The sequence below is a fragment of the Lissotriton helveticus genome, chromosome 3_1, assembly GCF_964261635.1.
Source record: "Lissotriton helveticus chromosome 3_1, aLisHel1.1, whole genome shotgun sequence".
In the NCBI taxonomy this organism is placed as follows: Eukaryota; Metazoa; Chordata; class Amphibia; order Caudata; family Salamandridae; genus Lissotriton; species Lissotriton helveticus.
The window spans coordinates 898,183,084-898,201,501 of record NC_136061.1 but is presented as its reverse complement, the minus strand read 5'-3'; the positions used below and the strand labels follow the sequence as shown (position 1 = coordinate 898,201,501).

At 41.2% G+C, this 18,418-nt stretch overlaps 1 protein-coding gene across 1 annotated transcript in view; it reads left to right on the top strand.

The window, feature by feature from the left end:
- LOC144824172 (uncharacterized) overlaps positions 1-18,418 on the top strand; it is a 140,997-nt gene that overhangs the window by 52,488 nt on the left and 70,091 nt on the right. Inside the window, exon 2 of the mRNA XM_078683330.1 lies at positions 670-801. Coding sequence (XP_078539456.1) covers positions 670-801 — 132 coding nt within the window. The remainder of the gene's footprint in view (positions 1-669; positions 802-18,418) is intronic.

The window sequence follows — 18,418 nt, the reverse complement described above, 5'->3', positions numbered from 1 at the left end:
AAAATCGGTGCAAATAGATTTTTTTTCAATATTGTTTCACCTATGCAGCTTCTATGATCCTACTTCTAAACGAAATCACCATTGGTTTGACTGAAAATGCAATTCCATCCGGCGTTTGACTGATTGATGTCAAATCAAAAACCTACGGGGTTCCCTTCCTGTAATGACCAAACATGTACTGTGCCTTTGCTCTTTACTTAGTTACTTATTTGAGTATTTATATAGCGCGAACTGACCAGTGCAGGTGTTAGGGTACTTTACAAGGAACCTTAAAAAGACAGAAGACCAGGATTACATGGAATTTAATAAGAGGAAACATGGGATATACAAAGTGACACAGAAGATAAGATACAAAACTATGAATTGACGTCTGCAGTGTGTCGTCAGAGTAGCTAAAAATGGTCTACAAAGATAGGCTTTAAACTGTTTTCTCAAAACAGGAAGCTGTGTTGCCTCTAGTTCTTGCTGAGGCAGTCTGCTTGGGTGCCTTGGAGGCCTTGAACTGTGTGATTTCCATGTGTAGTGGTCTTGCTGTGTTCCTGGCCACCACACAAGGCCAGACGGGATCCCATAGGTAGGGTGGGTGTTGTCGCTGATGGCTTTGTCCACCATCCAGCATCCTTTGAATTGGATTCTGACTTGGATGTCTTTGTTCCTCTCCCATTCTAGGTGTTCTGCTGCTGTGGGCTCTGATGTGTTCACCTGCTGCTGCTGCTGACGCTACTGTTCCTGCTGCCGACCCTTCTGCGAGCACTACGGTAACTGCCCCTACTACCGGCGGCACAACGATGAGCCAATCAGGTGAGAGGAGTCAGTCTCTTCTGGAGCCATGGGTGTGGACCTAGAGGCCTTGGTTCCCTCGGACACACCGCCATAAACCGGCCGAACGCATGCCATATATAGAGGGAATGTGTACAACGCCCCCATATTGAAGTGTTTATTTTCTGAAAATCCAAGGGAGCACACGTCCTGTAAGAACAGGTGTTCCCAAACTGCATTACATTTTCGTCTATTTTGTTAAATTTTTGTGGGTGTTTTTTTGAAGGCCCTTTGAATCTTTGAGTGCAATTGTATCTCTAAATCTGTTTTACTAAGAGGTGAGTCCAAAACTGCTTTAAAAAGAAAGCGTTTTCTCTTTTTTGCCAGAATGATGTTGACAGAAATCAACTTTTGCATGGCATTTCAGACAAGATTTTAACTATTCAGATCAGTAATTGCAAAATGCATTGTAGCACAGTGCCACTGTGGAAATAGTGGATGACCAGCATATATAAATATGGCCACTATTAGTTTCTTACACAGGTGGCACCATTACATGGGCACAGGGTACTGGTTTTGAGCCAGGCAGCTTGTGCAAACTAACATAACCAACCTTCCTCCTGTTCTGAATAACATCCTGGACTATGCATATTATCCTACAGTAGTCAAACCTTGCTGCTGTAAATCTGGGCCAAGAAGGATTCTATTGAACGTACGTTGTGTAGTGCTTAATTTGTAGTATAAAAATAAATAAGTGCCAGGGCCCTCGTCAGGAGGCCATTGCAGCTTGCACCGCCCATTGCCCCTGACAGTGTTGCCAATGACAGTCCCAACACAACTACTAACCATCACACTCCTACAAGTGTGACAATTCAGACTAGTCCAGGCCCCAAATCTATAAGAATCGCTTTGGCGACAGGTAATAGTAATTTTATTGTCTATTTTATTATTCAACAATTACTGTTGCGCTCATTTCAAAATTAGACAAACAGCTCCACCATGTGGTGGACTGGCATAAGTTTCGGTATTACCAATTAAGGGCCAGTTCTGAGCACTTAAACCACTGTCTCAAATTAAGCACCGATTCTGCACTGCATCCTGATGTGGTGCAGAATAGCTAAATGATTTTTTTTTAAAGATTTTTGCGTGGCCTGCAGTAAAAAATGTTAGGAAGGTGTACCATGCAAGTGGGTGCGTACAAAATTACATGGTCTCTTTTTCTCTTTTTAGTTACCACTCTGAGTTGGATCAATAACTAAAAATAAAAAATATGTCCTACATTTATTTTTTTGTAAGTAGGTGGGGAGAAACAATATGGGGTGAAAGCAATGGGGCAGAAGCAACACAGGGCGGGGGTGGGAGACAAAAAGCAACATGGGTGCGAGGGGTGGAAGCAACATGAGCACACAGATGAGCAGAAGCAACGCAGGGGGCGTGGGTGGGGAAAAGCACACAACACACAAATCGAGCCAATTAGAGCACTGGAGCGGACCAAATGGGTGAAAGAGAATAATGTGGAGCTGACGAGGAGAAGCACATGTGTGAGAAAGCTACACTGCGGAGGAGAATCACATGGGTGAAAGAGAGGAGCACAGTGGGGGGGAGAGAAGTACACAAGGGAGACGGCTGGAAAACAAATGCACTCTTGAGAAGTGCCTAAATAAAAGAAAAAAGTATTGCCATAAATGCGAGCAGTGAAGAGCACAATTAATCTGTCCATGTTCCTGGGGAAGGGCAAACAAAAGAAAAGGAAGTAAAGTCCACATTAGCTCTTGAATAAGAAGCAAGCAAATGAGACTGACAAGAAAACCAACCAATGGCAAGCAATTGACAGGCTCTAAGCCCACTGTAAGCTAACAATACATCTTGCAACAGACAGCGCATGAGATGTCTAGTAGGCGCAACGTAAAAAGGACAAACTAGGCTTCACCTTGTGCACATCCAGTGGACCAAGTGCATTGAAGTGGCTGGTAGACACTTCTGAAACTTAAAGATCATAGATATCCCCGGGAGTAGAGTGCCTTAAACTATGGAACCCATCTCCTTCCCTCAAGAAGTGCATAACCTCACAAAACAGTGTTTGGAAAATTTCTGAATATTAGGTTTTCCAAACATACCTTAGAGGAAGAATGAAGACCTGAGATGCACCTACCAAGTAGGGTCCAGAGTGCAACATCAGGTGACTGAAAGGGAATTGTATGTCATGTCACCACCATGTACCACCACAACCGCACTTTCCTAAAAGTAGCTAAAACCTCATCTATGTCACAAAGAAACATCCACCCCACACTAACCCTCCCCAACTATTATGCAAAGCCCACAGAGAAATCTACCACAGTCAACGACTTTTGTGCAGTAAAGAGGTCTGTGAAGCAATAGAAATATATTTATTACAGAAAACCTACATTAGGAAATAAGAACTTTAATCATGCCAAATGGTAGACATGTAACTGCGAAAAATAAGCTTTAAGATTCAGTTTGATCTTCAACTTTACTGGTATATAATCGATTGCATCTTGAAAATGCCAGCCTGTAGAAGTTTGAGTTCCAGTAGTTGAATACAAATTAGACGTCCTGATCAAAGCTCAATTATGATTGTGAGCCCTGCAATTGTAAAATATACTACAGAAAAATCCATTGCTTTTTCTTTGGCTGTCATAGTAATAATAATAATAACTTTATTGCATGATTAATTAAAACCTTCGCAAACAAGTAAAACATAAATTCACAAGAAGTAGCTTCACCATTAAATAATGCTAAAAGATTACAAATGTGTTGTAATTCTATAAAATGGCGGAGGAATAAAAACGGATAGATGAGATAGTTCATCATAAGTCTTGATAGTTGCACCCCGTGAAGAAATGTTTATGGAGAATATAAAGGTCGATGAACTCGGAGCTGGCCCATGCTGACTGCTGACAGCTTAGTGACCAAGGAAGTATTCGTGGATCTAATCAAAGCCCTAATGGTCGGCGCTGTTATGCTTGTCTCATAAACCAGCTGGCATAGAATGAAGACCGGTAACTTGTGGACCTTCCAGGCTTAACTTTGCGTCTGTGAAGCAATAGAAAAACAACCCAATTGCACTCATATGAATCATTGGAAAGTAATCAGAAGAAGAAAGTATGCATATTAAGCTTTTATTCCAAAAAAGGAAAACATGGCAAATAGTAATCTGGCTGAAACGAGGGAGAGTAACTTGGAAAGACTGTTTGAAAGTAAGAAAAGCTATTAAAAAAACAAGAAGGGGATTTTTAAGAGGCTTTCAGAAGACTGAGTGCTAAATACAAGGCTATAGTTCAGTTTTTTTCCCTTTCGATTAACATATGGGCTTTGAAATCAATTTTGACTTTAATAAATATGGAGAGATTTTGCCCTCAGGCCTGTCTGGTCTACCGCTTTCATGCTTGACTAGAGGTGTTTCATTTGATTTCAGTCAAATTGAGGGACACATAACAGACAACGTTTTCATTTTACATCGCGAGGGCCATAGTCAGTGTGCACAAGAGGAGGGAGCATTTACACAACAGATCAGATAAAGGGAACTGTCTCGTGGCAGTCTAAGCGAAGCTGCAAGTGCTCCGTTTATTTCTCTTCTATCGGTCTGTGAACACTGTTCGGGCTCCGGAATGATGCCAACATGTGACGCCAGGGTGCACAAAGATCTCCGCTGGCACGCGCAACCAAGGAAGCTTTCGAACCAATATACATTAGAATCTATGCTAACCATTCCCACAACTGAAGCGTGTAGCAGCAGTGTCACAAGGATGCCACGGGCAAAGGTGCAAGAAAGAACAAGCACTCGCAATGCAATAGGTCTCGAATTTGCGAGCGTTTGAGCTATTGGCATTGTAAATGAAAACGTTTTTTATTTATGTGTTTTTAAAAGCATCACATGCATATAAGGCATTGTTATTTCTAATGCCAATAGCTCTATCTCTCACAAATGCAAGACCACTTTAAAGGTGGCCGAGCCCCTTTCTTTAGATGCTGCTGGCCCAATTCAGGTTAGAGTGAGCAGTGTCTAAATTAAGAGACGCAGCCAACACTAATGTGAAAGCGCATATGGTGCGCTTTCACCCAAAGCGAAATTAAGAAAGTTTCTGTTAAGCAGCCGCTAAAATGAAAGTGGACCACGCCGTAAATTAAATAATTAAATAAGCATGGCCGCTATATTTCAAGCGGACCGCGCTGTAATTTAATATTTATTTAAATTATTACTAATAATATAAAAGCATGCAGTCTCCTGCGATGTCATGGGTAGAATAGGGGAGATTGATTAAAGAAAATAGTGCTCACTGACTTCATAAAGCAGACCATGTAAAAACACATGTAAAAAGTCCAGTCGTTATGGGAGGTTACAAATGCAGACAAGGCGGTACCAAGGAGGCATTACTAAGCCTATTCACAAATGAAAAGCAACGATTTCGCTAAGACAGTAACAGGAGCCAATTGAAAAGATGGGCGGGAAATGGGCAGAGCTTCTATGTCATACCACATACACCATGCCTCGCAGAGCAGCGCATGGGCTACGCAGGATGAAACTAAAAATTGGCCCTTTGACAGCTGTTTGGGTGGTAAAATACAGCTATTATCAGGGTTGAATGGGCCCCTCAGAGCTCTGGGCCCCGGCCCCATGGCACATACAGCAGGAATGATAGCTATGCCCCTGGCATGTAGTTGATGCATATGCATGCATAAGATTTGCCATTATTTTTTAATTGATCTCAAAAGAATGGAAAGCTGGATATGATCACGAGATCTGACTATTGTAGAATATTTCCTAGAGTTCACCAATGTTTGAAACTTTCTGATTTAAAAGATTGATCTATTTGAATGAGTTATTCCAGAGAAAATTGGATGGTTCGATGAGATGTGAAATGTGCTTACAATAGAGGGCAGAAATATGTTTTTGAGTGAAAACAGAGAACTGAATCTGAAGTACCATGACGCTAACTGTCTATTCGTCGGAGCTGGGGAGAAAGCGCAGGGCCCTGGTCTGCTCCTGCCAACAGGAGAGTGTAGGAGCTGCTTCGCCGCCACAATGTCAAGCTAAGGAGAGTGTTGGGGCAAGCAGTGGCGTATCCTGCTGCCCCGCCAGATGCATGTAGACCACTCTAACTACAAGCTCCCTTTGTTACTTACTGTTGTGTCCCCCTCCAGATACTGATTGTCCTCAGCCTCAACAATTACAAGAGACAGAATATCGGAGAGGCACTAACTGATTATTGCACAGTTCATAGAGTAATATTCAGTGTTCTCAGTCTGGTACCAAAGAATGTCCAATACACTTCTCCTTTCAATGTAGTATACTTTATAGTTCATAATCTAAAACGAATCAAAATTTAGCCAACACGTTTACCTCTAGCTAAAAAGAGCTTCATCCAGGCTGAAAACAACAATAAACAATATAAACCAACTTTGAATTTTCTTTACAAAGCATTACAATAATAAACACACAATATTATACAATATAAAACATAAAAGCACAAAATAATACATAACTCTAAGATACACATAAAATATGTTCTTATCCGAGGGAACATAAAAAATCAGACCGCAGCTCACTATCAAATTGAGTAATCACATTACCAATATCAATGCTAGATGGTGGAAATATACAGGTTATTATATTGTGACTAAATTACAGTCTAGGAGAAAAACGGCTACCATGATATCTACAAGTGCAATTAACGCAAAAGAGAAAGGAAAAACGTTCATTTAAGTCAAATATTTACAAAAAAATGACCAAAGATTGATTAAAAAGCTGAATCCATTACTAAAAAACACATACACCAAATTTTTGCATGAGATCTAAGTAATGTACTCCATAATTCATACAAATTATTTTCAACTCATACTCAGAGTACCCTTATCCGAGTATGTATATGCGTACACTGCTTACCAAAAAAGGGAGGGTTTTTCATGTTTATATGTTTTTTACTACATCAAGATTTAAGCATGTTTAAGATTCTACTAAATCGAAGATTCAATAAATATGGGATGTATGTGTATCTGTAAAATAATAATTCTAATCTAAGCAACGTACAACAACCCAAATGTTTTAAAAACCAACAGCACTGGATAGTATATCTCCATTTTGCTTGTTTCATTTCTACTAACTATGTAAAGCTAAAATTGTATATGTACAAACCCCTGATTTTGGAGAAAAGGTACTTCCAATACAGCCCCCTTTTTTTCGAAAGGTCTGATACCATCCAAGAGGATATGGCACCTTATCTGTGAGAGCGGAAGAGGAGTGCCTAGAAAAATATACCGGGTAGCTCCTTTAGGTGTATAATATAGCCATCACGCATAAGAGAAAGGACCCAAGCATCTCATATCCACTGTTCCCAGAGGCGGTAGAATCTTGCTATTTTCCCCATGACTATGTCCAGATAGACAGGCTTTTGGGGCTGCTACTGAGATTGCTGGGGCCGATATTGATCACCAAATGCAACTCACGGGCAGAGGGCGGCCTTAGGCATGTGCAAGCTGTGCACCTGCACAGGGGCGCCAAACCCCAGGGGCCGCCACGCCAATAGATATCCTTAATATAATAATCCTCTGTGGATGCATACATATTTGCTTGGTGGCCCCTGGCAGGGATTTGGGGCCCCCGTCCTGACCCCCTCTTCCGAGGCCCCCTACCTACGCTCCCTGCCCAGGGCTGCCATGAGCCTAGAGCCGCCCCTGCCACGTTGTCCCCCATCTTGAACCCATTATATCCGATGTTTTGCACTAAATCATTTAGTTCAGGACCGAATAACTTCTATCTGGAAAAAGGAAAACAATTGGAGAAAGTCTTGTGCCCTGCATCCACCTTCCAAGGCGTTAGCCCTAAATGGGTTATTCCTGCTATTGCTGTCCCTGCTGAGGTAGCTGATGACCACATGGAGTCAAAAGTAGTATCAGATACAAATTTTGACAGCAGCTCCATGATGCATAAAATGGCTGAGAGATCAGAACCCTCTTGTAGACATTAAAAAAGGTCTTGAAAATCTTTGCAAATAGTCAGTAAAACATAAGCAGCACATTAACTTGATCTGGTGGGAAAATGTGCTTCTGAAAATGCCCTCTTCAAGGAACTTTCTACCTTTTTATTGACAGTGGGGCATCCTCTGAGGCCATAGACGATGAACAGGGCAGTGTTGACCTTTGACACCTGTGGGAAAGGCTCCCCAAAGTCCATTAAGGGATATCTTTTGCTCAAACAACTGGAAAACAGGATTCATCAATTTCCCTCCATTCTTTAGATAAGCTATCCTTTAAAGCATAATGAAAATAATTATTATCCCCTTTGTTATGGTTATATTGGGCATAAAACTCTCCTTAGATTGATTAGCGACATAATTAAACCCTAACATTTCCTTAATGTCCATCAGCACTGTGCTCTTATAAAAATGGATTTAGAAAACAGGAGGGTATAGTCAAAATGTTTGGGGCTGACCCTGCTGAAAGGGTCAAGTCCAAAAGGATCCTATGACAAATGGGTGCTGCCTTTGTCCTTTAAGAGGTAGTGTGAGATGGGATGGAAATGCGCACATTGATTTCTGGTTCTCAGGCCATGGAGGATTGAGTGCACCTGTCATTATGGCTGCACAGCCAGCGCTGGGCCAATCCAGCAATTGCATATATGGTTTCCTATTAGCACCAGGGTCACCATTTCATAGTCACACTGGTAACTATAGAGGGTGGTGAGAAGGGATTTCAACTTATCAGGCAGCAGAGGCCCATCCTTAAGGGCAACGGGACCAAGCCTGCCCCACCTTTTTCCAGACACAATGAGTGCCTGTCAAGTTGAGAAAAGGTCAGCCTGACAGGCATTCTTTAAGTTCAGGTGAGGTAGCCAGGTGCTAAACACGCCCTAAGTGTGTCGGCGCCCAGTGCCCGAGCTGAACTTTGCTCCACTGAAGATGTCACAGCTTATATGGGCATGACCTCTTCACAATGACAAATCAGCCTAATGCCTTTCCCGTCGTGATTAGCGGGAGCGTCTTTGATAGCCTCGGCCCTAGGCATTTCAGTTTTAAGCCCTGAAGTGCCCAGGGCCAACTGTCACCTCGCCACAGACTGGGATGAAGCTATGAAAATACAATGGTAGTTTGCAAACCGACCTATATATTAACATGTTGATCCACAAAATATTGGATCGTAGTTGCTAGCAATCCTACACCCTGCTTCAATATTCATGAGATAGGTTGTAAGCTGCAATCTACCAGAACTTTCGGCCATCACACAGGTGGTGACCTGCTGGAATCAGCAGACCACCCTGTCTGTGATCGTTGTGCCAAAGCCATGCCCTGCGTTCAGTCTCTAGGGGGTGGCTGATCCTAGCTGCGCATGGTCTCTGGTGCACCAACGTTGATCTGCAGGACCTGGTCTCTGGCCAAGCCCTACCCCCGGCCAGCCACAGAGTGGCCAGCCACCGCAAAGCAAGGCCTTTGTCTTTGCACAGCGGAGTTGGCCACAGGCCTTTCACCCAACCTGCAGTGTGGTGGCCAACCAACACCCAATGAGCACAGCCCCTTCAGTTGTGTGCAGCGGAGCTTGGCTGCAGGGTCACACATGGGCCTGGGGGTCAGTTTTTCCTCACCCTATCCATTATGTGACTTTTATTTTTTATTTTTGAGGACTTGGGGTTTGAGTCCCAGTGTCCTGTAAAGGCAGCTGCACCATGAGAGAAGTTTGTCCTCATGTTGTGGCCACCCAATCAGGTTCTGGTACAGTGATTCCTAATCGGGAACTGCAGTACCGAATTGGCTGATGGAAGAAAAAGCTCCCTCAACTAATCAGTCTGATTGAGTATGTTTTTCAGGTTTTGTCTGTGCAAGTACCGTGGAAACAGTACACAACTGTCCAGCTATCTCTAATATTTTCTTAAGGCTAAGTTCAATCCAATCCCCTCTTTAAATGCTAATTTTCTAAATAAAACTAATCTGATTGACACTAAATCATAAAACATGCTTCAACTTTGTGCCAATTTTGATGTAATTCCATTCAGCCTTTCTTTTTGTATCAGACAACAAATTTTCTAATGGGAATTAAAAATACAAATGATCCTTTTGGGTCGCTCCTATTTCTTGGCTCCTCTTGACGGATCAGCACAAAACTTTTCACAAAGGAGCTAAGTTAATAATTTCTTGGGGGAAAGTTTCACACAGATTCATCAAATGGTGCCAAAATTATTACCAAAGCAAAAATGCCTTTCCTTTGGAAAGTCTGTCCATACTACAAACACACTGACACTATTGTCTCCAGTGTAACTCTCTCTCTCTCTCTCTATATATATATATATATATATATATATATATATATATATATATATCACCCTCTCCAAAGTAATCCAAGGCCACAAAGGGGTACGTTATGGAAGCTTTTTAATGCACAGAATGGAACAGCATGATGCATCTCGTCTAACGAGCCTTACTCAGACGCTGTTTGATTCTCGGAGGCCTCCTCCTCCCTCCCTTGTAGATTGCTGAGGCCCTCCCATTCGTGGGAGATCAGCTGATTCAGTTGCCAGGAGACACCTGTAGTCTAATGAACAACTACAGCTTCCACAATGCACCGGATAGATTCCGCATGGCAGCCAAATTAAATGTTTTTAAATGTTGAAATGCCAATCAAGGGAGGGGCCGTGTAGTGGCTGGCGGCCCCTCTTATACATATATTATACATATATATATTTGAAACACACACCTCTGCCAAAGAGAACGGAGACACACTCAACTCCAAGTGTCATACCTAATCTTCAAACAATCCAGGTACTAATTTTGTGGTGAGGCCTAACGCCTTTCAAACTTTTCAGTCCTTGCTTAAGGGTCAATTAATGACAATTACAGCGTGCCACGCTTTCCATCCATTTATTTGCATGATAACAATTAGGCTCATGTGTTTTGACTATATCTATATATAAATATATTAAAATATATATATATATATATATAAATATATATATATATATATATATATATATATATATATATATATATATATATATATATATATATATATATATATTCAATTAAAAAACAAAGGTTAAGGAGATGTAGAGATGTTATAGTTAGGTGAAATTGTGAGCTTAAACATACCATTTTGAACTTTGGAGCACGAGTTTAAGTTACGTGAGATAACTATAACTGGTGAATTTCAGTGGTTTTGTTAATTTAAAACAGTATGTTTAACTAACATTTTCACCTAACCATAACATCCCTTAAATCTTTGGTTTTTCCAGTAAGTATAGATATATCAGTGGTATACTAATGGTATATAAGTAAACCTAAATGTTGCCCAGCAATACAAGTTATTTAGGCAAGTCTACTAACAAACAGACATGTAATATCGTAACTGATGTACAAAAATGTTGCTTATTAACTTTACACTGGTAAAAAAACGATGCTAATATTCACAAGACTACACAGATAGTGCATTGATTAATTTCCTTATGTCTTGGTTCTGGTTAAATATCTTTGTTGGTAACTACTCAACAAGTCAAAACTGAATGGGAGAAACCATGGGGCATATTTACAATGTCTGGCGCATCTCTGCAAATCAGCAGGGATGCGTCAGAACAGATGCGACACGCAAGTCTCCCCTTGCATCAACACGGATGCCTCGCATTTACAATGGTCTGCACCGTGGCGCAAGTAAAGGCAGATGCGTGGCGTACCGTGTGGCGTAACGGCGGTGCATTGCTGGAGGTGCGAAGCAAGCATGACGCAACTCCAGCAATGCACAAGGGCCGTCTATATCTAACGTGGTGCGCCACTCCTTATGCCTGCTTCAAGCAGGCGTAAGGTTTTGTCGCGGCATAAGAAAAGTGAATCCGTGACATTTTGTAGATTTCACTGCGTCACTTTAAGAGGCGTTCCTGCGATAGAATGCCCACATGAAAATTAATGCTGGTTTCATGTGGCACAGGGCTTTACAACGTGACGCATCTCCTTAGATGCGTCATGTTGTAAATAAGTTGCAACGTGGCGCATGGTTTATGCCACCGCTGCGTCACAGAAGTGACGCAACAGCAGCGTAAATGTGTCACAAGGGGCTTGTAAATCTGCCCCCCATATATCCAGAGTAATAAGTAAAAAACACATTTACAAAAATGTGCATCATTTATAAATGTTCAGCGTTCCTAGTTTTGTGAACATCCGTCAGGGGAAGAAGTGTGAGTAAAGTGTGTCAACACTTTTCCATTTTTAGTTTCCATCGAAGATGTTTTTCTCAGCAAAAAAACTCTTAAAGGAAGTAAACTAAATCTGCCCAAAAAGAAGAGCTTTACTCAAAGATGATCTTTCACTTTGGTGAAAATCCTTTTAGTAGTTTTAGAGAATTACCATTGCAAAGATGAGTCAAGATTGCTTTGGAGTTGGAGGGTTAATTATAGAGATAGGCCCTCGAATATTCTGAGGATAGTAACTTTGACAAAGAAACAAATCCAACTGGAAGAGGGAACATCATTCCATTCGTCCAGAGCAGAATTATATATATATATATATATATATATATATATATATATATATATATATATATATATTCACAGAAAAAACCATAGGTTATAGACCATATATAGTTAGGAATTAGCATTTAGAAAACCTTATTTTACTCACACAAAACCATTGAAATTCCATATATAGTTAGTTGCACTAACTATATATCGCGCACCCGCAATCCACTGCTGATGATGTCACATATTACATCATTCATGACATGGTCAGTGACATCACTGATGACATCACTGATGACATCTCAAATGACATCACTGATGACATCACTGATAACAACATCCAGTGATTTTTTGTTTCTATAAAGTTTAAATATGTCTTACATATTGAAGAATGAGTGGATGTGTAAGTGTCTGGACGAAGGATTTAGTAGGTGCATGACTGACTGTATGAGTGAGTGATTAAATGTGTCTCACTGACTGCATGGGTTAGTGACTAAACTGTCTTAATTTGTGCATCATTATGTCTGTTGTTCTGTAAACTGCTGCATGTGTTGATCAGTAGCTATATGAGTAACTATATGGGTTATTGATTGATTGCCCAAGTATTTGTATGGGAGACTGAGTGTGTGTGTGGCTAGCTGGGAGGTGTGTGACTCTGTGCAGATCAATCTGTACTTGTATCAATGATTGTATAAGAAGGTAAGTATGTGTTAGTATATGTTTGAAAATGTAAGGTGCTCTATGTTTAACTGTATAGACAAGAAAATGGAAGTGTCATTGATTCTTTACAGGACTGACTAGGTGTGTGAGTAACTCCATGGATGAGTGGCAGACTGTGAGTGTCTGTATAGGTGTATGAGTGCATATGATAGTGTTGTAAAGATGAGTGATTGTATGTATGAATGATTGTATGGGTGAATGAGTGAAGGTGTGTGTAGACGTAGCAATCAGTGAGTGCGTATGTAGTAACTAGTATTGGTGTGTCAATGGTTTCAAAAATTATACTCTCTTTTTAACACTGGGTGAAACAGAGGTTATATTAAAATGTGAGGAGATGCATTGTATTGTCACATGAATGATATCATCAGTGATGTGGTCATTGATGTCAAATGAGATGTCATCAGTGATGTCATCAGTGATGTCATTTGAGATGTCATCAGTGATGTCATCAGTGATGTCACTGGCCATGTCATGAATGATGTAATATGTGACATCATCAGCAGTGGATTGCGGGTGCGCGATATATAGTTAGTGCAACTAACTATATATGGAATTTCAATGGTTTTGTGTGAGTAAAATAAGGTTTTCTAAATGCTAATTCCTAACTATATATGGTCTATAACCTATGGTTTTTTCAGTGAATTTTCAAGGTTTTGTAAATGCTAATTCCTAACTATATATGGTCTATAACCTATGGTTTTTTCTGTGAATTTCATTGGTTTTTTAACAGCTAATATCTGTAGCTGTAAAATGTATTCTTCTTTAAATCCAAAAATATATTTTATATGTTTATGAATAATTTTTTTTTTTTATATTTTTTTTTCTTCGTTCCCGCTTCGCGAATCGGGAAGCTTCCCGTTAGCTGACCTTGATGCCCCGAAATAGACCGCGAGCCGGTAAACGTTTCTTTACCGCAAGTGCCGCGTTAGAAAACAACATCGTGACGCCTCCCGTCCGCATGACGTTTCACGTTGTCGCGTGATACGTCATATGACGTGCTACGTTAGCGAACTGGTACGCGAAGCGAGTCGCAAAGCGCAGGTTTCTGGAAGCAAACCGGGAGGCCCTGCAAAGCGCTTAACGTAAACACAGCAAGTCATGTGACTTGGTAATAACACTTTTCATTGGTTCATTTCACTTTTGGTTTCCTAATGATGTAAGACTAGGTCATATAATCTAAAATGAACACTTTTGATTGGTTGAGAACTCTTGTTTTTCCCAAATGATGAAAATCCCTCCTTCTTTCCTCACTCTGACTTTCATCATTGTGAGAGAAAGACCCTTTGTGATCACTGAGCAATGGCTTCTTTAGTAGCTTCAGCTGGTGCTTCCCCACCACCTCCACCACATCCAAGGAAGAGTGGACCACCTGCTCAAGTTATAATTCAAGAAGAAGAAGAGGAACAGGACGACGAGCACGAAGAGAGGCAGTTTTTGCCTGAGCAGCCCAGGACGTCTCACCGGAAAGAAAACTTCATTTGGCAATTTTTTAAAATTCCCAAAGGTCAGAAAAAAGTAAATGCAAGATACGTAACTTGCCTTATATGTCAAGATAGACTGTCCAGAGGAACCGAGAAAAAATACAGTTTCGGAAACTACACAATGCATTGCCATATGACTAGGTGGCATCCTAACAACTACAGTGCTGCACAGTTTCGGAACGACCTAGATAATCTCCCTATTATGGCCAGAAGATCTGTTGTACCGGAAGTAACGGGACCAGAGGGCAGGGAGATGGTGCCAAATATACAAATGAAATTTGGTGAAGTAAAACACATCTGCGTATTTTGCGATGGATTCATTTCCTACGGAGAAAAAAGCATCACTCTGATCAACAGAGCTATTGACTATCATATGCAAGTTTGTACGAAACGCCCCAAATAATAAATACTTCTTTTTTTGTTTTGTTGCTCCTGTTGAGCCCTTTACAATGAATCGTTTTCATTGCCCCCTCCAAGAAAAACCCCAAAAAATATAAAACTGTTCAGAAAAATTCAAAAAAAGTAAAAAAATGTTCCGAAAAATAATAAAAAAAATATAAAACAACAAAAACAATTTAAAAAAAAGTTCTTTTCAGAACTACCTCCCCGTTATTAAAAAATTGGTACAATATTTGGAACTGTGCCAACCTCTATTTCTCTTAGTTCGCTTCCCAGTTCGCTCGCCGTTACGCGAACCAGAAGCGAACCAAAAACAGTAAGTATAAGGGAAGGAAACAGACACTTATGTTAAAAGAAAGACAGCTATAGGGGAGTAAACTAGAGATACTATTACCCGTAATCCACTGCTGATGATGTCACATATTACATCATTCATGACATGCTCAGTGACATCATCAGCAGAGGATTGCGGGTTTTTTGGCAACGTGCCTTATCCACGGTTTAATAACGCTGCCTTTTGCTTTATATAAGTTTTCAAATTGTATGAAATATATACCAATAGGTCGTTATGAACCTTTAGGTAGTGCTTTTCTTCATGAGGTCTGGTCGCTTCCATACACATACAGATGTTTCAAAGATGATCAAGAAGTTTATCTGAATGGAGAGGAATGCACTGAGACGCCAGATCATTCACTAATGTGTAGGCACATACAGTTACACGGTTCATGCAACAAACACCGACCAAATATGGCTTGCGTGTTGCAAGGCACGCCAGTTCCTGCTATCATCCCCACGTTCAAGTTGTTGGAAAATGGTAGTTATTTGATGCTCAATAATGAAGATTGTTCTGAGTTAATTAAAAGTATTCCTTTTATCGTAACAGTAAGTGAACGGGTTATTTGCTGCAGAAATGTTCTATTTCCTCCCACACATGAACATAGGGAGTTTTCAATCTGGCCACAAATACCAACCTTGGGACAGATTTCAACGGCATGGCAAGAATAAGAGCTCTTTTGTCTCAGAGAGAGGTGGCCTTGAGTTCGGCCCGTGAAACTTTCGTGCTTCACATAGCGAACACCCGTACAGAGGTGCAGACCCTTTTCAATTCAGATTTGCCTTTCAATTTCAGCAAGATGGTTCCGACTATCTTTAACGCATCCTCCACAAAGACCCTGGCGCACTTTTTTAAAGTTGTTACCAGTGGTCTCGTGACTTCATTTGAGAAAATCTTTGGAGTCATCCCTGCTTCCTTTCATTCTATTTTCTCCACTCTGGTTCGTGGATTGGCATTTTTACTTCATTACCAGCGGACGCTCTTGTGCTTTTTTACATTTTTAAATATGGATGTCCCTCCTATGCAACCTCCCACCCTGCAGCTGCTGACACTGTTCCGCAATCGCATGCTAGAATATTATGGCACAATGCCGTTGGCGATATTAAGCACGGCATATGGATTATCTTTTCGATTCTCCTACTTCACCTGTGTCCAGCCTGTATTTCACTGCCTGACCTGTGATTTCGATTGGGCCATTGATTTGTGTCTCTGCGGACCGGTTTCTCCTGACGTCGACTTTAATCAGCTGATGACTCCTATCATTACTCACGAGTTGGTTTGTCCTGGCGAAAGGATTATGGCTGTGGCATTGATGCATGGACTACTTGGTCCCTGGAATTTACTGGCGGCAGCACAGTCTTTCTTGGAACAGAGCTTTCTTGAAAACCCACCGAGCTGTCCTCTGATGGTGATAGAGGATCCGGTGCTGGGAGAGCACGTATGTTCTTTTCCGCTTTTAAATTGGATGGCTGAACTGTTTTCGGATGAAGACGGTGACTTCCTATTGGAGGCTGTTGCAGCTTATTTTGCATACACAGTTATGTCATAGACCTTTTTCATGTTTGATATGCTGAGTACTAGCATTTCATTGACAATTCATTGACTTATTTGTCAAGTTTTTATTATTTACCTTGCCTATTGGCTTAAGACTCGATAAAGTACTTGGCTGTTTTATTTTTCTTTAGCATTAAATTTTCCTAGTTTTTAATGCTTTACCTTGCGGACCGTCCACATATAAACTTGCAATCTGCTCTCATGAGATGGCACTTCTATTATCTTATTCAGTTCGTTTCCGGATCATGGGGAGGTGTCATCTAGGTCCTGGATATCTTTACACCGTGTTAAGTTAGCATGGGCTCATTACCGGTTTAAACACCATTTTTCCTTTTTTGCAACTTCTGCACACGACAGTTAGTTGTTGCTTTAGCTTTCCACCTAGTAGTTCATCGTGGTTTACATGAGAATAATATGTTATTGCTCTACTATCTGCTTTGCTTGTTAAACTATATCTGTACAGCGAGTGCTAAAGTTTCAAGAACAACACGATACAGAATTGTTATGAGGTCTGATCTCCACGACTTCATACTCATAACATAAGTGCAACTTCTGCCAATTCTGGGCATGAGGCGGGTTTTATATTGCTTTGCCGAACACACATACACAACAGTTGATGCGGTTCACATGAAGAGAGAGCTGGTGTATGCTGATGTGATTCCTTCAAATCTAAGACACTAAAGTATGGGCACGCCCTAAACCAACACAAAGAGACCTTCTTAGCAAATAATATAATATGTGTATTAGGGAGGGTGAGATATAAGCAGCCGCGGGCCGTGGAGGGAGTTACGGTGAGGCAGGGAGGCGGGGAGGGGGAGAAGCAGGGTGGAGCCCTCTCTACCTTGCCCCTCCCCCTCCCCGCCTCCCTGCCCCACCGTAACTCCCTCCACGGCCCGCAGCTGCTTATAAGTGTTGCTAACTCTTATTCATTTACAGCATGTTAACATACTGTCACCATTCGCTTTTTATGTACTAGTAACTATGCTGGTAATTTTGCTACTGATAATATGTGTACTTGTATTCTCCACCCTGCTTCTCCCCCTCCCCGCCTCCCTGCCTCACCGTAACTCCCGCCACGGCCCGCGGCTGCTTATAAGTGTTGCTAACTCTTATTCATTTACAGCATGTTAACATACTATCACCATTCGCTTTTTATGTACTAGTAACTATGCTGGTAATTTTGCTACTGATAATATGTGTACTTGTATTATCTAAGATACTACGCCTGAGAAGACGGCATTAGTAAATAAACATTTCAAATACACATGTGTTCTTCTTAACTCCATGTTCTGGTTTCTAAGAAATATATAACGACCGACTGTTCATGAGTTCCACGTATCCTGAGGTACTATAAGTTCATATTCTGGATTGTCTAAACATTGAGAGTTTGTTATATCCAATGTGACACTGTACCTAGCTTGCTAAGGGGTTTTTGATTACTAACGTGAGTTTTGGGACACCCTAATTCGCCGAGGTTCCAATCCTCTGTCCACAGTTCTGTGTGAGAACAGAAACCCTGCGACAGGGGCACCCCCGACCCTTGCTGGAGCTTCATCACACTTGCGATACAACTCCAGCAATGCGCCACCTTTACGGCACAGATACATCACGCATCTGTGCTGTTTTTGCCCCATGATGCGCCGCATTGTAAATGCGCACACCATAGGTGACGGAACAGCGGCACAGAATGACTAACACATCCCTGGTGATGCGCCAGTCATC